The sequence below is a fragment of the Rhinatrema bivittatum genome, chromosome 6 (assembly GCF_901001135.1).
Source record: "Rhinatrema bivittatum chromosome 6, aRhiBiv1.1, whole genome shotgun sequence".
NCBI lineage: Eukaryota > Metazoa > Chordata > Amphibia > Gymnophiona > Rhinatrematidae > Rhinatrema > Rhinatrema bivittatum.
In genome coordinates this window covers 44,338,476-44,362,445 of record NC_042620.1, presented here as the reverse complement: position 1 = coordinate 44,362,445, position 23,970 = coordinate 44,338,476, and the positions used below count along the sequence as shown (strand labels likewise).

At 42.0% G+C, this 23,970-nt stretch overlaps 1 protein-coding gene across 1 annotated transcript in view; it reads left to right on the top strand.

Annotated features, from left to right (window-relative positions):
- DPP10 (dipeptidyl peptidase like 10) overlaps positions 1 to 23,970 on the top strand; it is a 1,181,383-nt gene that overhangs the window by 292,592 nt on the left and 864,821 nt on the right. Inside the window, exon 3 of the mRNA XM_029605348.1 lies at positions 6,813 to 6,908. Coding sequence (XP_029461208.1) covers positions 6,813 to 6,908 — 96 coding nt within the window. The remainder of the gene's footprint in view (positions 1 to 6,812; positions 6,909 to 23,970) is intronic.

Sequence of the window (23,970 nt, the reverse complement as noted above, 5' to 3'; positions counted from 1 at the left end):
ACCCCCATACTTAGTTTCCTAAACCATCAAAGTCAGAGCCCTTTTTGGTTGCTTTCTGAGTCCAATTTGCTGTTACCTCTTGCCCTTGAAGAAGAGAGCAATGTTGGAGCTGCATCACAAGTATAACGCTTATTGGATAAGGGTAGTAACAAAAGCATCAGCAAGTTCCTCCCATGCTTATTTGTTTTCCCAGACTGTAAAATTTAATGTCCTTGTTGGTTGCTGTCTGAAACTAATTCCCCCTTTTCTCTTTTCCCCCTGCTGTTAAAGCCGAGAGCAATAATGGAATTGCATCAACAGTATGAAGACTTATTGGTTAAGGGTAGTAACCACCACTCCAGCAAGTTACCCCCATGTACTCTTTTCCTCATTTCCATCCTCTAGCCTTTAGGGATCCACAGTGTTTATCCTATGCCCCTTTGAAATCTTTCACTATTTCTGTCTTCACCACCTCCTCCGGAAGGGCATTCCAGAAATCCACCACCCTCTCCGTGAAGAAGAAATATTTCCTGACATTGTTTCTCAGTCGTCCTCCCTGGAGTTTCATATCGTGACCCCTAGTTTTACTGATTTGTTTCCAACAGAGGTTTGTTGATTGTGCATCATTAAAACCTTTCAGTAGTTGAAAAACCATCTAAACTAAGAGAGTAGCAGGTTGAGTGAGCTGAGTCCCCAAGGCAGAGATGTAAGGAAATTTCATAACAATGCTTTAAGAGAAGTGTTTCTAGAAGAAAATCCAGTTCTAGAGGGAGGCAGATAAAGTCAGTTTGGGAAGAACATTTTGCTATTGAGTCTTTTAGGCAGATTGGAGAAAGGCTGCGGAGCAGGCAGAGGAATGCTAACAGAGCTTTGTTATGAAATGTCCTTACATCTCCACCTTGGGGTCTCAGCTCACTCAACCTGCTACTCTCTTAGTTTAGATGATTTTTCAACTACTTGTGGGTTCCCACCCAACGCAGTCTCTTCGAAAGACGCCCCTTGTCGGGTGACCATGAATCTATTGACATAACTTTTTCAGTTTGATGCTGACAATTGAACTCTCTGCTTGCTTGTGCACAATATAATACAAATCTTGCATTTCAATTCTATGGACATTGCTGAACTTTTGTGTCCTTCCTCCTTGCAATGATTCATTAATCCCTTGTTTAACACAATGACTAAGGTATAGAACTTCAAACCTGGAGATTTTGAGGCAAGTCACCTGTTCAACACTCAGTGCGAGACCTTGAAGAAATATTCCTTGATTTAAATTGGAATTCCACTCTTTACTAAGTTTTTCAGAATTTATTTAATAGTTTAAATAATTAGCAATAACAATTTTTTCACTATATTACATCACATACATTTTGGTTATGTATAAAGAAGACCATTACTTCTATACATTTACAAAATAATATTTCATTTGTCTAGTATTTTTGCTACACTATAATACAGTAATGGCATAAGGAAATCTGCTGAGTAGCTGCAGAACCCTGTATGGTTCAGTGTGCGGTATAATTTACCATTTGAGCTTTTTATTGCTCCTAGAAATCATTCAATTATTCTTAATTATGTGATACTATGTTTGTGACAAATGGTGTACTATGAAATGGAATTGTGAAGCTCAGTGATCTAATTGTCTAGAACCACGTACTGTAATTGAAACGCCATAATTATACAGATGTGATATCACAAATCTCACCCATGTGGAACTCTGCACTTCACACAGACTTGCAGAGACATTTGTAAGACAGAAAGAGGTTTCAAGGGGAAATTTTCCTGATTAGAATTCATGGCAGCTACTTGTTCACTCAGGTGAAAGGTCCCCTTCATGGATGACAATATGGTTTAGATCCTGGAAGATTGCACAGTATTATATCTTGAAGAATTCATACTTTTTATTCAGGAGTAGAGCAGTGATATCAACCTATCCACCTCAGCATTGGTAATGGGGAAACATGTTAACATCACTGACTGCTCTGCTACCAGTGGCATAATACAAATGTTCCCAGCAGTAGATAGGAAGTCCTCTTTAAGTTAATCTAGCTCAGGATGTGCTTGGATCTAAAAGTTATCATCCATTTAGAGATTAGTACTTTCTCCTAGCGGGACAAAAAAAGACTTTGAGTTTTAAATTTGAGAGAACCACTATCTAAGTGTAGTTTAGCAATGCATATGAATTGAATATCATTAGTAATGGACTTTAGGGCATGTACTTTTTGCTCTGTCTGTATTCTTCTCATTTGTCCAAGGTTACTCGCTCCTTGGCTTCATTCCACACAGCACATTTCAGGGGTAATTTTCGAAGGGATTTGAGTGTGTAAAAAGTGTTTTATGTACAAAAGTGGCCTTTTATAAAATTGCCTGCTTGGTATGCTTCTAAACCTATGCACGTATATCATATTTGTGCAGACGTTTTTCCGAAAAAAGGGGAGACTTTCCTTGGAGTGCTTTGATTTCTGTGCATAGCTTTTCAGGAAAAATTTGTGCACACAGGGAGGATAACATTTTAAAAAATGTGCAAGGTGGCACATATACGTGTATATGACCGTGAGCAGATGTATGCAAGTTTTTTAGAACCCACACGTAGGAGATGCAAGCGTTTTATAAAATATGCGTATCTCTACCCCACAACATATGTTCATATGTAGGCTCAGGTGCAAATATATACAATGTATTGAAACCACATACCGCATTTTTCACTCCATAAGACACACTTTTTTTTCCCCCAAAAGTGGGGAGAAAATGTCTGTGCATCTTATGGAGTGAATATAAAAAAAATAATAATTAACTACAACCCCCTACCCTTCTGACCCCCCCCAAGACTTGCCAAAAGTCCCTGGTGGTCCAGCGGGGGTCCGGGAGCGATCTCCTGCTCTTGGGCCGTCTGCTGCCAGTAATCAAAATGGCGCCGGTGGCTCTTTGCTCTTACTATGTCACAGGGGCTACCAGTGCCATTGGTTGGCCCCTGTCACATGGTAGGAGCAATGGACGTCCCACACCAAGATGACCCACCAGGGACTTTTGGCAAGTCTTGGGGGGGTGGTCAGGAGGGTGGGGGGTTGTAGTTAATTAAATTTAAAGGGTTGGGGTGGGGTTTTGTTTTAATTTTTTTTCCAGACAAAAGAACGATAAAAGTTTTCTGATCCGGGGAGTGGACAGAAATGGCCCTCCCCAGACCAGAAAATGAAATGGGGACAAAAAACAATTTGCTCCATAAGATGCATAGACGCCCGGGAACAAGCCGGTTTAGCACACCATTTTTTTTTTAATTTTCCCCCTCTGAATCCTAGGTGCGTCTTATGGTCAGGTGCGTCTTATGGAGCGAAAAATATGGTAGATCAGGGGTAGCCAACTCTGGTCCTCAAGAGCCACAAACAGGCCATATTATTAGGATATCCACAATGAATATGCATGAGATAGACTTGCTGTAAGAGTTTGCCACCCCTGATGTATATCAATGCATCAAACGAGCATACTTTTCCTACTTATTTTAAAAATATATTCACATATATTTTACACATGAAAATAAAGTAGGCCTAGTGCAAGTAAGCACATTTTAAAACATGCACATGTAAATGAAAATAATTAATACTCCACCAGTTCAACCAATCTTTCTCCATAGTCATTGAGACTTTCCTGATTCTTCAGTGTGAACTCCCCTAGTTCACCCACACTTCCCACCCAGTCAGTACTACACAATAAACATGTTTAATATCACTTTTGCTGGATAATGAACTCAACCATCTCAGGTAAATCTAGGCTGGCGTTTGTAATAAAGATTTCCCACTGAACAAAAAAGGTTCCTACTTGCTTCAAACCATGTAAGTCTTTCCTTCAACTTTTAAGAACCCATTCTTTGTACTGCCTTAAAAACCAAACCCATATGTTTAAATTTGCAGTGTGATGTTACTGGTAGCCAATGAGGTTGCAATAAAAATGGTCTAGCTGGAGTCTGTCTGGAGTGCCCCGTTATAATGTGTGCAGCAGTGTTCTGAAATGTAGCTTTCAAATTGTTTTCTTAGGCAAACCCAAGTATAACTCATTGCAAAAATCTATGCATGATAAAATCAATGCATAGGTTAATGCTTTCAATGCCAGAAAATCTAAATATGGACATAACTGATGAACCAATTTCAATCTCCCATATGTTTCTCATGTAATACTTGCTACATGAATAAATTATCATCAAAAATAACACCCAATGATCTTACCTCTTTTTTTTGGGGGGGGGGCATAATTTCAACACCCCCCCATGTTGGATTATTCAATAACCATCCAGGGCTCACCCTCAACAATTCACTTTTCGAACAATTCAAAAACGTCTTGTTCTTCCTTAACCAGACACTGCTTGTAAGCATTGATTAAGACAGGAAACCAATTCTTCTTGATCATTCCCCAAAGGTGCCAAAATCTGTATAGCATTTCAATATTTCAAAAGAAAACTCTCGTACAATATTCGGATAATGGAACCAGGAAGATGTTAAAAAGGATTGGGGACTATGAGGAACCTTGGTGTACCCCCAGCTGAATGCCCCTACAATTAGATTTACTACCTTGCCAAAACACAAAATGCTTTCTATCAGTCTAACTGGATTCCTATTGTTGTATTGTATTGTTCGATGTAATTCGCTTTGGGTTCCCTTTTGGGAAAATTGGCAGTATGTAAGTGTAAATAGAAATAAAAATAGTATTAGAAAGGAAATGTATATAATCCCCAGTACTGCATCTTTAAGTAGTGGAGAAGAATGTTCAGCAGAGAAAGGGAGGTAATATTGCCCCTGTATAGGTCCCTGGTGACACCTCATTTGCAATACTGTGTACAGTTCTGGAGACCGCACCTTCAAAAGGATATACACAGGATGGAATCAGTTCACAGGGTGGCTACTGAAATAGTCAGTGATCTTCATTGTAAAGCATATGGGACAGACTTAAACATGTATACACTAGAGAAAAAAATAAGATATAGGAGATATGATAGAGACATTTAAATACCTCTGAGGTGGGTCTCTTTCAGCAGAAAGGAGACTAGAATGAAGGGTCATGGGACGAAGGTGAAAAGGGGGTAGACTGAGGAGCAATCTAAGGAAGTATTTCTATACAGAAAGGGTGGGTGTGCTTGAACAGCCTCCCAGTGGATGTAGTGGAGGCAAGGAGACTATCCAAATTCAAGAAAACATGGGATAAGCACAGTGGATCTCTGAGACAGTGGTAGGGATTATAGAGCTGAGTAAGTTATACATACATAGAAACATAGAAATGACAGCAGAAAATTTATTTATTTATTTATTTTTAATTTTTATATACCGATGTTCCTGTAAAGAATACATATCGTACCGGTTTACAAGGAACTGAACAGTCGCCTCCAGGGCGGAAATACATTAAAACAGTCGCCTCAAGGCAGAATACATTAACACAAGTATACAGGAAAACTATTAAAAGAGAAGTTTCATAAACTCAATTAACTGTAACTGTGAACCATAAATCAGGAACCATAAATCAGAAAAGGACCAAATGGTTCATCTAGTCTGCCCAGCAAGCTTATGGAAGCATCAGCCGCGCTATACATGTCTCCCCTATAATGGTAGCATCAGGGGGTGGCATCTGCTGTGGCATACAAGTTACCCCCATACTTATTTTCCCAAACTGTTAAAGTCAGGGCCTTTGTTGGTTACTGTCTTGAGTCCAATTCCCTGTTATCTCTTATCTCTTGCTATTGAAGCAGAGACCAATGTTGGAGTTACATCATGTGTTTAAGGCTTATTGGTTAACAGTCGCATCTGCAAGTTACCCCCATGCTTATTTGTTTTCCCAGACCATAAAATTCAATGTCCTTGTTGGTTGTTATGTGGATGGGTAGACTAAATACGCCATATGGTCTTTTTCTGCTGTCAAATGTGTATGTTTCTTTTTTTCCTGTCACTATATAGATTTCCTTTTCATTATAAAATGTGTCCAAGGATAACAAAAAAAGGTCAAGTGATGTCTACATAAATTATCTATGCTATTACTTCCAGAATTTTAGTTGATAGTCAAGGGACTTATTTGAAGCAAAGCAGAGTAAAACTAAGTCAAGGAATGTATAATTGCTCCTAAATATGTTGTTTCTATTTCAAAGATAACCATTAAAAAAAAATCCCTTTACATTGTACCATCATTTGGTAACTTAAAAGGCAATTAAATATGCTAATGTCGGTATACATAATTAGGCAATATTGCTGAAAAGGAATTCACAGAGACACCAAAATTATAAATTTTGGATTGAAGTTTATGTTTTTGTCAGTAGAATATGAAACTTATGGGGATATTTAACATGGCATTGTATTTCGGTTTCAACCATAACAACATGGTGTTGAAGCATAATCATTGCCTGATTTTTGTATAGATTTTCTTATGCATATAAAATCTTATCTTATTTGCAGGTTCTCATTGGAGTTTTCATGAATGGAAAGTTCATAGGTAGTGTGTATGAACCCTTGAGAAAGCCCTTAACGTGCTCTTATTCTCTGATGGCGGTTGAAGCCCCTCAACTCTGCTGGCACTGAGGAGAATCGAAAGCCTGATACTATCTAAAGTGTTTTGAACATTGAAATCTCTGCTAGATAAAACTCAAAAGCAGGAAATCTGTGTCCATGGGATTTGACCAAATCCCATGGATGCTGATTCCCCCCATTGTGTAATTGACATGCTGGCAATGAATAATAGCCCTACTTTCAACATATGTGTTTTTATTGCTTTAGGATACTAAGTACCTTACAAAAATATCACATAATGGGTTTCTATTAACCTTTTTGTTATGGAACCAATCATTCTTTTTTTTTTTTTTTTTACAGACGAGCTTATAAATTCGTCAGAAAAAAGACTGACTTTGGAAGATCTGTTCAGAAAAGAATTCACTGTTCATAATCCAGAAGCAAAATGGATAAGCGGTATGTGAGAAACCCAATCACAATCTTTTTATTAATGGTATAAATGTACTTTTATATGGTTGGATACTGGTTTCCAAAAAAATATTGTAGAATATTTATTTCTTGGAAAAGGTACTAGTTTGGCAGAGCTACAAACTGAAGTCTTCCATTCATCTATTGAAGGGTTAGGTGGCTCCAGTGCAAGTTTTTCTTCTTTCCTCTGCTAACATGCTATACCCCAGTATTGGGGAAGCCACCTTAGTTGTTATGCTTATTTGGTTCTTGGCCTCTTTGTTAAGCCGGCAGCAAAAGGTCCAATTAGTGCAAATGGTAATGATGGTTTCAGTGATAAGAACACCAGGGAACTGGACTGTGACTTTCAGCTCATTTCACACAGTTGGCAAACTCTGATCCTTGTCCTTGTAAGCAAAAAAACAGGTCTGGTTCTTGAGATAAACAAACTATGAAAATTAAATAGGCTCTGAGTCCAAATGCATGCAAATATATTTGATGAATATTCCTAGTTGATACCCTGGAAACCAGATTTGCTTGTGGTTCTGGACAACTGGAGTTGCTTACCCTCATCAAGAGCTATTAAACCATTCTCAAAACATGGCCGCAGGAATTGTCATGGGTAGATCCAGACAGGAGTCAGCTGCATCCCTTTTGAAATTACATTGATGCTTACCTGTGAAGCTACATTGTAAGTTTAAACTCCTTGTACTCGTTTTTAAGATTTTCTGTGGAAATTGCCCTCCTCACATGGAGCTGGAAAACATCTGCTAGAAATATACGCTTGCAATATAGCTGCCAACTACAGCTTCCATCAGCCAAAGCCTTTCAGTATGTCAAATTACAAAGCAGATCATTATGGAACGATCTTCCTGTATTGATTAGGGAGGAGAAAGATCTTATGTGGGTCTGTCGGCAAGTGAAAACTTGGTTGTTGGTGGCTCAGGTGTAACTCCTCTGTATTACTGTAGGCAGCACTAGATGAGCTGTTTTGGAATGGTACTCTTGGTTTATGGCAACTCTAGAAATGGTTTTATATAGCAGATGTCAAGCTCTTTTCATTGTCTGGGAGAAGTTTTTGGTTTTAATGATTTTATTGCAATTTTAAGTTTCTATGTCATTTGTTTTGTACATCACTTTGGAAGATTTTATTGGAAAAAATGTAAAGGGATTTGCGAATGTCATAAATAAATAAATAAATCCCTTTTCATCACTGTTGACTTGAGTTATATTTAAAAAATGGTGATTGAAAAGTTGATAGCTCAGCATTATAGCATCAATCTGCTGAACCATCTAGTACCCCTAATATTTAGGTATCTTTGCAAAATGAAAGTAGGTCTTGTGAATCTTTCTGTTTGGGCAGACTGGATGGACTAATTGGTCCTTATCTGCTGTCTTCTACTATGATACTATGGTTTCATTATTATTTGCATTAAAAAAAAAAAGGTAGATGAATAGTAATCTGCTCCAGTAGGAATTTATACAACTTAATAGTATCCGTTGTCAAACAAGGTTCTCCTATTCATCATGTATTTGCTCTTTCTGTAAATATTCTTGGAGATTTGGTATACATTCTAAGTTATGTATTTTTGCAAATGTTTATTTTTGGCTCTATCAAAACTCAGTACTCTTGTATTATTTGATTCTTAAATGTTTTTGACTCTGGGCTTACTTTAAATAAAGAGAAATTGTATAATCTCAACTATGTGCAAAAGCATGTTCTGTGACCTTGGGCAAGTCACTTTACCCTCCATTGCCTCAGGTGCAAACTTAGATTGTAAGCCCTCTGGGGATAGGGAAATACCTACAGGACCTGAATGTAAAACCAATGTGATATCTCAGATCGAATGTCGGTATATAAAAAAAAAAAAAAAATTAATTAAAAATGAGATAGTAAAATAAAGTAGAGAGGGGCTAACCCGCAGTGTTTCTTGAATATATAGTATGTCATATGAATATAAAAGCAAGGCAAATAAGGATTTTTCAGAAAAAAATGAAGGTTACTACAAATAAGTAATTGTTACATAAGAATATCAATATTCAAAAGTCATTTAAATGGATAACTCACAAGTTATCTGTCTTAATAGCAAGTTTTGCCATTTTCAGCCACTTATTCGCTAAATTAAAGCCAGATAAATCATTATCCAGCTATAATTCAGCCAGATAAGGCAAACAGGAACATTTCCGGGAGGGGTTTAGTTATCTGGCTAACAGCTTATTTTGAGCTATATCCGGCTAAGGCCTGGATTTATCAAAATGCACTAAATATCGCATGCGATTGAAAAAGAGGCGTGTTTTATGGTAATAGGCAGTTTATTGCAATTTGCGCTAACACCTATGCGAAGCGCTAACTTACTGCAAATTTTTGCACTTTGAGATAAGTGCCAGAATTGTGATATTTCCTACATACAACCACTGGGGGACCATGTTTACTATCAGGTCCACTAAGGGAGAGAAAGACTAGCCATAATGCCCTCACACTAGATAGGTATTTATATTTCTATGGGAGGCCCACCTAGTAACTCGAGGTGAGGTTTAGGTATTAGTGTAGGGGTTAGGGGCCACTTTGACATTCAAAGTGAAACGTACGAACAGAACAGTGCTCTCTTGTGAAGATTTGATGACCTTCCGAGGGAGGAAACTCACTCAGAGATGAGATTTGTGCAATGTTCTCTCAACCTAGCTTGATTTTATATATATATATATATATATATATATATATATATATATATATATGAGAGAGAGAGAGAGAGCAATGTTCTGTTCGTACGTCTCACTTTGATAGCTAGGCTGGTGCTCTGGGAGCTTCAAAACTACTAAAACCGGCATTGGAGAACACATCACTCTGTGCAATAGGGCTTCACAAAACGGTAAACCCACTCCCGCCCCTAACTCCTCCTCTTTTTTGATTTGCATCACACCATATGTTATGGTGCTATCACATGCGTTAAAGGTGTTTTCTCATGCATTAAGGGGTTTTCGTATTTAAGTTTATTTTATTTAAGTTTTTTTTATATACCAACATTCAGGACGATAGTCCCATCATGCTGGTTCACAAGAAACAGGGGTGTAATAATAATAAAACTTTACAATTTGAACAATAGTGCAGAAAAAGCAGTTACATATAACAAGGAAATCAATAACTTGGAGTGAGAAGGAAAATGAAGATCAGATAATTATATATAAGTATAGATAGCATTGAATAAATAACATTTATTAACGTTATTACTAGCGAAACGTGTTGATTGATGGGAGATTAAATAATGTTGGAGTTAGGAAATGCCTGCGTGAACAGCCACGTCTTGAGTTTTTTCTTGAATGTTGAGATGCTGGGTTCCATTCTAAGATCTGGGGGAATGGAGTTCCATAAAGTTGGACCGGCTGTGGAGAATGCCCGATCTCTAAGCGTGATGTGTCTGGTAGTTTTGGCTGGAGGTACTTGAAGTGAACCTTTGTAAGCATCTCTTGTCGGTCTTGTAGAGTGGTGTAATCGGAGGGGGATATGGAGATCGATTGGAGCTAATTGATGGATGTTTTTGAAAATGGTGAGAATGGCGTAGATTATTCTGAAGTGTATGGGCAGCCAATGAAGGTCCATCAGGATAGGGGTTATGTGTTCTCTTCTCCTAGTGTTTGTGAGTATACGGGCGGAGGCATTTTGGACCATTTGCAATGGTTTGGTGTGTGATGAGGGGAGACCTAGCATGATGGTGTTACAATAGTCCAGCTTTGCGAAAATGATTGATTGTAGAATCGTTCTAAAGTCATGTGTGTGGAAGAGAGGTCGTATTCTTTTCAGCACTTGGAGCTTATAAAAGCAGTCTCTGGTGGTTTTGTTGATGTTGGCTTTCAGGTTTAGGTGATTGTCAATTAGAACTCCTAGGTCTCTTACTTGTGTAGTATTTGGTACGGTAGGATGGGTGAGTGTGAGGGAGCTGTTTTCTGGTGTGATGAGTAGAAGTTCCGTTTTTGATGAATTTAGTATCAGGTTGAGACTTGTGAGAAGCTGTTTGATATTTTGGAGGCAGGTTTCCCAGTGAGACAGAGTTTTTGCGAGTGACTCTTCGATGGGGATCAAGACCTGGATATCGTCTGCATAGAGGAAGTGTTTGAGATTGAGGTCGGTGAGAAGTTTACATAAGGGTAACAGATAAATGTTGAACAAGGTAGGAGACAGGGATGAGCCCTGATGGACTCCAACTGACGCGGGGTGAAGAGAGGATTCTTTATTATGAATCTTAACCTTATATCCTCTGTTGCTGAGGAAGGTTCTGAACCATGATAGGGCAGTGCCTGAGATACCTATGGCTGTTAGTTGGTTGATGAGAAGGGAGTGATTAACCGTATCAAATGCGGACGAAAGGTCGAGTAGTATCAGAATGAAGGCTTGTCCTTTGTCTAAGCCTAGGATGATGTGGTCAGTCATAGAGATGAGGAGGGCTTCTGTGCTTAAAGTTTTACGGAATCCGTATTGTGATGGGAATAGAAGGTTATTATCTTCAATGTAGTTTGAGAGACGTGAGTTTACCAATTTTTCCATTATCTTGGCTATGAATGGGAGGTTGGCTATCGGTCTAAAGTTGTTAGAATCGTTTGGGTCGAGATTTGGTTTTTTGAGCAGGGGTTTGAGTGAGGCAAGTTTGAGGTTGTCAGGGTAGAATCCTTGTGTAAGGGAGCAATTTATGATATCTGCCAAGGTTTTGGAGATAGATTCTGGAATTGATAGTAGTAGTTTGGCTGGGATGTGATCTGAAGGGTGAGAGGAAGGTTTCATTTTCCTAAGAATTCCTTGGATCTCAATGGATGAAGTTGTGTCAAGTTCTTCTAACTGAGTGTAGTTGATTGAGGGTTGAGGAGTGGTTAGTGGAACAGTGGGGTTCGTGGGGAGCTGTGATAGAAGAGTATTGATTTTGTTGCTGAAGAATAGAGCTAATTCTTCCGCTTTCGATTGAGCTTGGTCATGAGCAATCTCTGGTTGGTTTAATTGTGTGAGGTTGGCTACATAGCTGAAGAGGGCTTTGGCATGTTAATGGCGCTTTTCACAATCAATAAGCCCTTAACGCAAGCGAAAACGTCTTATAGCATTTTGATAAATGACCCTATAAGTTAGCCAGATAACTTTAAATCAGCTTTAGAGCAGGTCTAAAGTTATCCGGCCTTGTGTGGCCAGATAACTCTCTACTTAACCGGATTTCTTCAAAGCTTTCTTATTACATAGCACAGTAACTTAAAAAACATTTGTGGGTCCATCCCCAATGTGTGTATATTGGCTCTGCCAGGCCAAGCTACCCCACCCCCCAAATCCTGGTGAAAACTCTGAGGTCCATATTGAAAAGCCATTTAGATGGATAATATAATAGTTATTCATCTAAATGACTTAACTCATGGGGATTCTATGGAGGGGTTGAGTGGTCCGGTCATCCTAGCCAAACATTGATATATCCAGTTAGGTTACCCAGCTTTGTGTGGCCGGATAACACGCTACTTAAGTGCATATCTTAAAAAGGTATCCAGCTAGGTAGCGCTGTCCTCAACTAGATGGATTATCAGTAGCTCAATCTCTTTCCTCCTTCACCAAAGCTAATGCTAAGGCCCTGTCATACCTTATTTTTCTAAACCCTCCCCTCACCCCCTCCACACACACATATACATACACACACACACACACACACACACCTTTTTAAACATTTAATCCATGCCGGCATTTAACCCCAGTCTGATTTTAACAAGAATATGGGATCCGGCCACTCCTTCCTCCTCCTTCCCCCCCCCCTCCCAGCACAAGTACAAATAGGACCACCTGCTCCCCCATTCCTTGACCCTCCTCATCTCCCCCGAAAACTTTTTATGTGAGCCGGGAGCGAGGGATCCTCTGCGCCACTCCCAGCACCTCCAGCGCTGCTCTGACAGAGGAAGCTCTGGAAGCTTAAACTTTTATCCCGCTGACTATGCAGGACAACCGTAGCCGGATAAGTTCTCCGTTCTCCGCTAACCGCCCTACTGAATATGGACCTCTATAGGTTTTTTTGGGGGTGGGTGTGGTTTGCAGATAGCCCACCCCCTCCTTTCCCATTTTTTATATGTTTAATAAATGCTTCCCTGCTGCTCCGCTCCCCCACCCCTCCTCTCTCTCCACCTGCACTCGCATGTACCCCTCACCCACCCTGGACCACACGAGACCCTGCCGAGGGCGAGGTCACCACTTTCCTGTCCTGACATGACCAGAGCTGGAAGTGTAAGATGCGGGTAAGCTTGCGCGTCCCGCGCTTGTCATGCCAAGACACTGCTGGAAGCGCCAGGAAACAGGTGAAAGGTTACCTCGCTCTCGGCAGGGGTTTCTTGTGGTCCAGGGGGGAGGGGCGACAGGTAAGAGTTCATTAAAAAAAAAAAAAAGGATAAAAGGAAGGGAGTGTGTGGGGTGATCTGTGATCTACTGTCCCACAAAATGTGGTCTTTCATCGGGTTTGGGGGGGCCTAGGGTCGCTCAGCCTGGTAGGACCAATGTTCACATAAAGGAGAGTTGGTGGTGTAATTCGGTTGCTAGCCCTCAAAGGGTTGTTTTTTTTTAAATTTTATTTACTGTGATACTGAACCAAATATCTTTGAAGATAACTTAAAAAATCTTTAGACGAGTATATTCAGCAATCAGCAGGCCGTTTATCCCACTGAATATGTGAGATAAGTTATCCAGCTATCTTTAGCCGGATAACTTGTCCACTCACTGAATAGGGACTGAAGGTTTTGTGTTTATTCCATGTAATGGGTGCCTTAATAATTCATTTTATTATCATTTAAGAACAACAGTGACACATACATCTGCCAATACATATGCTATCTCTAGAAAAACAAGTTCCTTCTTTCATTAATAGTCCATGATCTTTATTTAAATATGAATATGATGTTGTCTTGCCCAAGGCAGAAAACATTGAGTAACTGAAACAGAAAAACCTTAGCAAGTAGGTAAATGAAATAGCATAGTATTTACTTCTATTATAATCATTTTTGGATGAAAATCTTTTCATTAAGGCCTATTAGAATGGTGCGATCCTTCCATATTTCTAGCAGCCCTACCTAGACATACTATTTTCTATCTATATGAATTGTGTAGGACCTATTATACATTGTAGGAGTAAAATGAAAGGCATACCATATTTTCCGGCGTATAAGTCACACCAGTATATAAGTTGCACCCTGCTATAAATAGGAATGTTGCTGAAAAAATTAGCAGATAGGTCGCACCAGTGTATAAGTCGCACCTCTTTGTCATGCATGCGACTGAGAGAAAACGGCTGGAGGAGCATGCGCAATAGGCAGGTGGTGAACGCGCTGCTGACATAGTTATGTTTGGGAGCCTGCACGGAGAGAACGGTAAGGAAACGCTGCGAGAGAGAAAGAGAGGAAAAAAAAACCCAGCAGACAGGTCTCACCGGTATATTAGTCGCGCCAACAAAAACTGGAGGGAAAAAACCACGATTTATACACCGGAAAATATGGTACATTATAATAGCCGATGCAGACCTCTGTCTGCCCATTTTCCTTACCTTCTGCATAATTTCCTTGGTCTCTAGCTTCCCCAGCATTTTGGATCCTCTGTGCTTCTCCCATATAGTCTTTCATTATGAAAACATTCATCATTTTCCCTGGGAGTCTATTCTGTATATCCACTGCTCATTTTGTGAAATACGTAGATAAGGAGATTTTTATGTTTCAATGAATTGTTAATAATATTAAGATTGCATTTTGTAAAATATTGTTTTAAACTCAACCATACGGCATTCTCTACCACCCAACATCAGACTTGCTTTCAACAAACTACTGAAAACTTGGCTCCTTGAAGAAGCATTCAGTCTACAGCTGTAAACCTGAGTCCATGACTATGACCCGCTGTTTATAACCACTGCAACCAGAATGTGCCATACTCAGCTATATTGTATATAAAAAATCAGCTTCAGACCAGACCCAGTCCAAATATGACCCTCTTGTTGGATCTCACTCCACTCTCTATTTACCCTCTTGTTGTATCACATTCCACCCTCTGTTTACTCCCTTGTTGTATCTCACTCCACCCTCTGTTTTACCTCCTTCTTGTATCTCACGCCACCCTCCATTTAACCCTTTGCTGTATCTCACACCACCCTCTATTTACCGCCTCGTATCTCACTCCACCCTCTGTTTACCCCCTTGTTGTATCTCATTCCACCCTCCGTTTACCCCCTTGTTGTATCTCATTCCACTCTCCGTTTACCCCTTTGCTGTATCACTCACCACCCTCTATTTACCCCATTGTTGTATCTCATTCCACCCTCTGCTTACCCCCTTGTTGTATCTGACTCCACCCTCTGTTTACTTCCTTACTGTATCTCACTCCATCCTCCGTTTACCCCGTGTTGTATCTCACTCCACCCTCCATTTACCCCCTTGCTGTATCTCACACCACCCTCTGTTTACCTCCTTGCTGTATCTCACTCCACCCTCTGTTTACCTCCTTTCTGTATCTTACACGACCCTCTGTTTACCCCCTTGTTGTATCTTACTCCACCATCTGTTTACCTCCTTGTTGATTCTCACAAGATCCTATGTTTGCCCCTTTGTTTACCCCCTTTCTGTATCTCACTCCACCCTCTGTTTACCTCCTTGCTGTATCTCACACGACCCTCTGTTTACCCCCTTGTTGTATCTCACTCCACCCTCTGTTTACCCCCTTGTTGTATCTCACTCCACCCTCTGTTTACCTCCTTGCTGTATCTCACTCCACCCTCTGTTTACCCCCTTGTTGTATCTCACAAGATCCTATGTTTACCCCCTTGTTGTATCTCACAAGATCCTATGTTTACCCCCTTGTTGTATCTCACTCCACCCTCTGTTTACCTCCTTGCTGTATCTCACTCCACCATCTGTTTACCTCCTTGCTGTATCTCACAAGATCCTATGTTTGCCCCTTTGTTTACCCCCTTTCTGTATCTCACTCCACCCTCTGTTTACCTCCTTGCTGTATCTCACATGACCCTCTGTTTACCCCCTTGCTGTATCTCACATGACCCTCTGTTTACCCCCTTGTTGTATCTTACTCCACCCTGTTTACCTCCTTGCTGTATCTCACATGACCCTCTGTTTATCCCCTTGCTGTATCTCACATGACCCTCTGTTTACCTCCTTGTTGTATCTTACTCCACCCTCTGTTTACCTCCTTGCTGTATCTCACATGACCCTCTGTTTATCCCCTTGCTGAATCTCACATGACCCTCTGTTTACCTCCTTGCTGTATCTCACATGACCCTCTGTTTACCCCCTTGTTGTATCTTACTCCACCCTCCGTTTACCCCCTTGCTGTGTCTCATGCCACCCTCTGTTTTCTCTAGGGATAAGTGGGGGCTGGAGTGGCTCCCGGCCCCAGCACCTTTTTCAGGGTGGGGGGCTCAGGGACTCCCTCCTATTGTGTTTTCCTTTTTTCATCGTCTTTTTTTTAATGTTCATTTCAGTTTGGTAAAGGAATCAAAACAAAATAAACATTAAATGAATCAGCAAAAAGCAAACAAAATGAAAAAAACCCAAAATAAAATTTTGAGGGGTCACATATTTCTAGTTGGTACATAGTTTCATTCATTTTGTATCTCTCCAATACACTCACTTACTGCAATCCTGTATTGTACTATAAATATCCTGTTTTATCACTGTCCTTTATAACATTTATTCATCGTATTTCACTATTTACAGGGAGAATAACTTTCAAACAACTATCCTTGGTGGCATATATGGCTGCACGTAAATTCAAACTAAAATTTTATAATCCACACATATCACAAACGAGCATATTGTAATATATGCATATCTCTACCTCTAACCACAGGCATGTATATATATTTAAGCTCGAATACATGCAATGCACTGAAAGTGCGAATTTCAATGCATTGAACATATGTGCTTTTCCTACCCATTTTAAAAATAAGTGTGTGTACATTTTCTATGTGAAAATAAAGTAGGACTTACTTGCAAACTACCCAATTTAGGTGCATAAGTCAGCATATTTTAAAACATGCATTCGTAATTGAAATTAACAAGTTTACCAATTACTCCTCCAGTTCACCCAGTCCTTCTTATTATCATCAAAACCCTCCCGGTTCTTCAGGCTGAAGTCCCCCACCAGTTCACCCAGGCCTCCCACATGTCTAATATCAATTATGCCAGATAATTAGCAGGTGTAAAATTCCATGAATAAATTGCAAAATGTATGCACATGTTTTTTAAAATAGCAATTTATGTGCATAACTGTTGACTCCGCCCAGGAAGCCCTTAGACCACACCTTCTTATATGTGTGTATATGTGCACGTGAAATGTAAAATATGCACTTGCTGTTGACTTTTATAAAATATCAATTACGTGAATACAGGATCCTTACATGCATATATTCTCATCTTTGGAAACTACCTTTTCATTGTACTTTTTCTTTAGAAAAAACCTTAGCCTATTGTAACCGTATGCTCTGTACCACACTATTTATTTGTCATCTTCTGATCTATTTATTTTCTGTACATTTTATCCGTGGATGATCCTAATCTATCGTAACATGCTTTGAGCAGAGTAGCTGGAAAAACATAATATCAATAAACAAAAATCACGATGATATTTATGTAAAGGCGACTAAAAACTGGATGATGAAGTGAGTTTCTACCTTTTGATCTTTTTAGTTGCTGTTTATAGTACATATGTGTATTATCAGTGGTTTGAAATAAAGCATGTAATTAGAATATTTATGATGCTAATCTTCAATTTCTGTTACCGTAAGAAGAATACAAAACATCCTTAAAAACTAAGGCCTTGGAAGTGACTTTTGAGGCTGAGTGGCGTATATGTTGTCTTAGAAAAATTCTTAGATTAAATGTCTGCAATTGTGGTGGACGCCCGACCTACAAGGAATGAATTGCGACTTGAGTACATGATCATCTTGTCCATTACAAATTTTACTTTTCATATAGAAAGAACAGAAGAAGTAATGTTGTCAGCAAAGAGGGATGAACTGCTATCCATTTCCATGAGATGAAGTGAGAGTATGGTGTGTTATGGTTTTGGTGAAGTTGTCAACCCTGGGCCGAGGTGAGAGATGTATCTGCCCACAGGGAGGAGCCCTGTAGGCCTCCGCATTGGTAGGCGTGCTCTCAGCGACGTAGGACACAGCTGCAAGAGAGACTTTATTAAAGGATAAAGATAGTACATAACCCCAGGAGCGGGAAATGTAGTAAACACTAGAGATGTGAATCGGTTCTTGAATCGTTTCCGGTATCGTGTTCATAGAACCGCAGGAAATCTTCGTTTCCCGTGGTTCTGACCGCTTTATTTTTCGGCTGTCTCAAGCCGAAATAAAAAAAACCCTACTCCGACCCTTTAAATCTAATTATTTAGAATCCACAACCCTCCCAACCCCCCCCCAAAACTTTCCTAAAGTCCCTGGTGGTCCAGCGGGGGTCCCAGGAGTGATCTCCCACTCTTGGGCCGTCAGCTGCCAGTAAACAAAATGGTGCCGATGGCCCTTTGCCCATACCATGTGACAGGGGCTATCACATGGCCGGCCCCTGTCACATGGTAGGAGCAATGGACGGCTGGTGCCATCTTAAAAAATGGCGCAGGCCATCCATTGCTCTTAACATGTGATTGGGGCCGGCCAATGGCACCGATAACCCCTGTCACATGGTAAGGGCAAAGGGCCATTGGCGCCATTTTGATTAGTGGCAGCCGACGGCCCGAAAGCGGGAGATCTCTCTCGGGACCCCTACTGGACCACCAGGTACTTTAGGAAAGTTTGGTGTGGGGTCCGGAGGGTGGGGTATTCTAAGTAATTAGATTTAAAGGGTCGGGTGGGTTTGAGGTTTTTTTTTCTGTGTGCCCTTTCTCCTCCTCCCCCCCAAAACGATAAGAAAACCACACAAAAATTGTGTGCGGCTTTTCTATCGCTTTCGGGGACCCCCCAATACTTGACAGATTAGAAAATATTGTACGATATTTTCATCCGTCAGAAAAATGATGCACATCCCTAGTAAACACAGTCTTTGAGCATATACAGTAGACAAGATGATAAAGTAAACACGAAAATTGGTAGTGGCCCGCAGTGTGGGGTACACCAGGAGATCCCTGCAGGCTGATGGAAGTACCTCTGAGTGCAGATCCAGTAGTGGCCCGCAGCGCAGGGTATGCCAAGGAAAGCAAATGTTGCTTACCTGTAACAGGTGTTCTCACAGGACAGCAGGATGGTAGTCCTCACATATGGGTGACATCATCAGGATGGAGCCCAATCATGGAAAACTTCTGTCAAATTTTCCAGAACTTTGACTGGCCCCTACTGGGCATGCCCAGCATGGCAATAACCCTGCAGCCAGCAGGGTCCCCCTTCAGTCTTATTTGATAGCTACAGGCAGTGCCGAAAAAATAAAACAAGAAAAGGTTACGAACCCAACATCACGGGGCGGCGGGCGGGTTTCGTGAGGACTAACATCCTGCTGTACTGTGAGAACACCTGTTACAGGTAAGCAACATTTGCTTTCTCACAGGGCAAGCAGGATGGTAGTCCTCACATATGGGTGAGTATCAAGCTGAGGATGTCCTAACATGCACCAAATGTACCCAACGGCATGCAACAGGCACAACAACTGGGGTGGAATTTGGTGGAGGGCATTCAGGCGGAAGGGTGTTGGTATGTCACATTGGAAATAGGTTACGCAGGACAGATTGGCCGAAGATGGAATCTTGTCTTCCGGCTTTGTCCAAGCAATAATGGGCTGCGAAAGTGTGGAGAGAACTCCAGGTGGCAGCCCTGCAAATGTCAGGAAGCGGCACTGATCGTAGGTGTGCTACTGAAGTCGCCATGGCCCTCACAGAGTGTGCTTTAACACGGTCTTGAAAAGGAATGCCTGCTTGCTGATAACAAAAAGATATGCAGTCCGCCAACCAGGAGGAGAGAGTCTGCTTACCCACAGGTTGCCCTAATTTGTTGGGATGGAAAGAGACGAATAACTGAGTGCTCTTCCTGTGGGCAACTGTACGGTCTAGGTAGAACGCTAGAGCCCGTTTACAGTCAAGGGTAAGCAGAGCCTGTTCCCCCAGGTTGGAGTGGGGCCTGGGAAAGAAGATAGGTAGTATGATGGATTGATTAATGTGAAATTCCGAAACTACCTTAGGCAAAAACTTAGGATGAGTGCAGTGTACTGCCCGGTCCTGCAGGAGTTTAGTGTAAGGCGGATAGTTAACTAGGGCCTGTAACTCACTAATCCTGAGAGCTGAAGTGATAGCCAAAAGGAAAATCACTTTCCATTTGAGATATTTTAGGTCACAGGAGTGAAGAGGCTCAAATAGTAGTTTCATGAGCTGACCAAGAACCAGGTTAAGGTCCCAAGAAGGGGCCGGAGGACGTAAAGGTGGCTTGATATGGAGCAAGCCCTTTAAAAATCATGTTATGAGGGGTTGTACTGATATAGGGACATCCCCGACACCTTTATGGAAGGCAGCTACCGCACTGACATGCATTCTGATGGACGAGGTCTTTAGACCTGATTCTGATAAATGCCAGAGATAGTCCAAAAACCTTGGGATTGGACAGGAAAAGGAATCAAGGGATTGCGAAGAACACCATAATGTATACCTTTTCCATTTATAGGAATAAGACTTTCTTGTGGAAGGCTTCCGTGAAGCAATCAGGACACGAGAAACTGAATCTGAAAAGTTAAGTGGTTGAAGGATTAACCTTTCAACATCCATGCCATCAGGGACAAGGCCTGAAGATTGGGATGGCGTAGACATCCGTCGTTCTGAGTAATCAGATGCGGGTCTGTTCCCAAGGGAATGTGCCTGCGGATGGAGAGATCCTGGCGTATGGGAAACCACACTTGGCGTGGCCAGTGAGGTGCTATCAGGATCATGGTTCCCTTGTCCTGACAGAGCTTCACGAGAGTCTTCGAGAGAAGAGGAAGTGGAGGGAATGCATAAAGCAGATCGGTTGCCCTCTAGAGGGAGAATGCATCTCTGGGCTGAGAGTGTTTTCTGCGAATGAGGGAGCAGTAATTGTCCACTTTGTGGTTTTGAGGGGACGCAAAGAGGTCTGTTTGGGGATAACCCATTGCTGGAAGAGGAAGGTCACTACTGAGAGGTTGAGAGACCACTCGTGCGGTTGGAAGACACGACTCAGTTTGTCTGCCAAGACATTGTGCACTCCCGGCAAATAAGTGGCCCTGAGGTACATCGAGTGTTAGAGTGCTTCCGCCCAAATCTGCGCAGCTTCCTGACACAGAAGGAAGGAGCCTGTGCCTCCCTGCTTGTTGATGTACCACCTGGCCACCTGGTTGTCCGTCTGAATCAGGATGACGTGATTTGACAGGCAATCCTGAAAAGCTCTGAGAGCATATCGCATTGCTCGAAGCTCCAGGAAATTTATCTGGTGTTTGGCTTCCTCTGGAGACCAAGATCCTTGTGTCTGTAGATCATTCACATGGGCTCCCCACCCCAGGTTGGAAGCGTCTGTGGTGAGAATGAATTGAGGATCTGGTAGTTGAAAGTGCAGTCCCTGGAGGAGATTGTTCTGATCTTTCCACCAGGTGAGAGACAGATGGAGTGCTTTGGTGATGTGGACAATGGTCGACAGGGGCTGAGTAGCTTGAATCCATTGTGACCTCAGAGTCCAATGCATGAGCCTCATGGCCAGGCGGGCCATTGGTGTGACATGGACTGAGGACGCCATGTGTCCGAGAAAGACAAGGAATTGCCGAGCTGTTGCTGTATACTGAGACTGCAACTGGTGAGCGAGGGACATGAGGATTTGCACTCGTTGTTGAGGTAGAAAGGCTTTTGCCTGCAAGGTGTCCAAGTCTGCCCCAATGAACGAGAAGGTTTGAGATGGGACTAAATAGGATTTCTCGTAATTGACAAGAAATCCTAGAGAAATTAGAGTGTGTAGGGCCAAACCCAAGGACGATTGAGCGGCTTGCTGGGTTGGGGCCCTGATTAACCAGTCATCTAGATAGGGCTAGACATGAACACCTTCTTTCCTGAGAAAAGCTGCGACAATTACGAGACATTTGGTAAAGACTCATGGTGCCGATGCTAGGCCGAATGGAATCACTCGGTATTGATAGTGCTTTGGGCCTACTAAAAACCTGAGGTACTTGCGATGAACTGGAGATATTGCAATGTGGGTGTATGCATCCTGGAGGTCCAGAGAGCAGAGCCAGTCTCCTCTTTGTAGAAGAGGTAGAAGTGAGCCCAAGGTTACCATCTTGAACTTTTCCCGCTGGAGGTACTTGTTGAGGGCACGTAGGTCCAGAATTGGACGAAGCCTCCCGGATTTTTTGGGGATTAAAAAGTACCGGGAATAGAACCCTAGGCCTTGCTGCGAAACTGGGATGGGTTCTATTGCTCTTAACTGGAGAAGAAGGGAAACTTCCTGCTCCAGGAGGAGAGAGTGATCGGTTACTCTCCACGCTTGTAGAGGTGGTGAGTCCGGTGGAAGAGCAAGAAAGTTTAGGTGGTATCCCTGAGCAATGATTGCTAGCACCCATTGGTCGGTTGTGATTGATTGATTGCCACATGCCATGAAAGTGGCACAATCGACCTCCCACTGGTATGCTTGGCAGAGGAATCAGGCTGCTGCTCTCCAAGGGAAAGTCAAAAACCTGAAGCAGGCCCCGGTTGGGGAGCTGCTTGTGGCTTTTGCTTCCGAGGCTGGCGAGGCTCAGATTTTTGATAAGGCCTCATAATTCGGGACCTTGGTGGTGGAGGATAGCACTTCCTTGGGTGGAAGAATGACTTCTTAGAGTCCTTCTTGAATGGCTGTCTAGAGGGGAAGTCAGAAGGTATCGATGAGAGCTGTTTGAGGGTCTCATGATGGTGCTTGAATTCAGCCACTATTTGCTGAATCTGTTCACCGAACAGATTATCTCCTATACAGGGCAGGTCAGAGAGCCTGTCTTGTACTTCTGGGCTAAGGTCAAAAGACTTAAGCCAGGCCCAGCGTCTTGCCGAAATGGCAGTTGCAGACACTCTAGTGGAGGTGTCGAAGATATCATAAGCTGTTCTTATCTCATGCTTTCCTGCCTCAAACCCCTTGTTGACAAGGATTTGAAGATGTTCTTGGAATTGGTCAGGCAGGGTTTCAGAGAAGTCCTGTATTTGCTTGAAAATGACCCTGTTGTATTGGGTCATGTACAGCTGGTAAGAAGCAATTCTGGAGATGAGCATGGCCCCCTTGGAACACTCGTCGACCAATATTGTCTGGGAACTTGTGTTCCTTAACAGGAGGGGTAGAGGAGTGAGGCTTCATCCTTTTTGCTTTCTTTTGAGCCGATTCTACCACAACTGAGTGGTGGTCGAGCTGAGATTTTTGAAAGCCAGGGGCTGACTGTACTAGATAGGTAGTGTCAGCCTTTCTGTGTACTGGGGCAATGGATCCAGGGTTTCCCCAGTTCTTTTTGAGGAGGTCAAGAAGAACTTGATGAATGGGAATAGAAGTGATCACTTTAGGGGCATCCAGGAACTGGAGAAGCTCCATCATCTGGTACCTATCATCTTGCTCCATCTGAAACTGAAAAGGGACAACTCAGACATTTTCCTTCACAAAATTAAAACAAATAAGCATGGGTGCAGCTTGCTTATTGCGGCGGCTACTACCCCTAACGAATCAAGCTAGATATTTCACTTGGATGCAGCTCCATCACTGCTCTCTACATTAAAGGTGGGGGTGGAAGGGAAATAGAACCAAGAGCTAAGAGAAACAGATAAGTATGAGAGAAAATATGTGTGAGGCTTGCTGGGCAGACTGGATGGGCCATTTGGTCTTCTTCTGCCGTCATTTCTATGTTTCTATGTTTCTATGAAAGGTCCTTTGGAGGAGAACGCTTTCTACTTTCAGTAGGAGAGGGAGGTGAAGGTAAGCCATTGGTGTCTGTGGAAGTATCATCACCCCAGATGTCATAAGGATCAGCAGGATGACCTGTAGGACGAGAAGGGGGTTGGATACCCGAAGGGTCTGGCTAAGGCTCCGAGAAAATCGAAGGAATCACGGGGGGCACCGTGGACGGCCTGGGGGTATCAGTG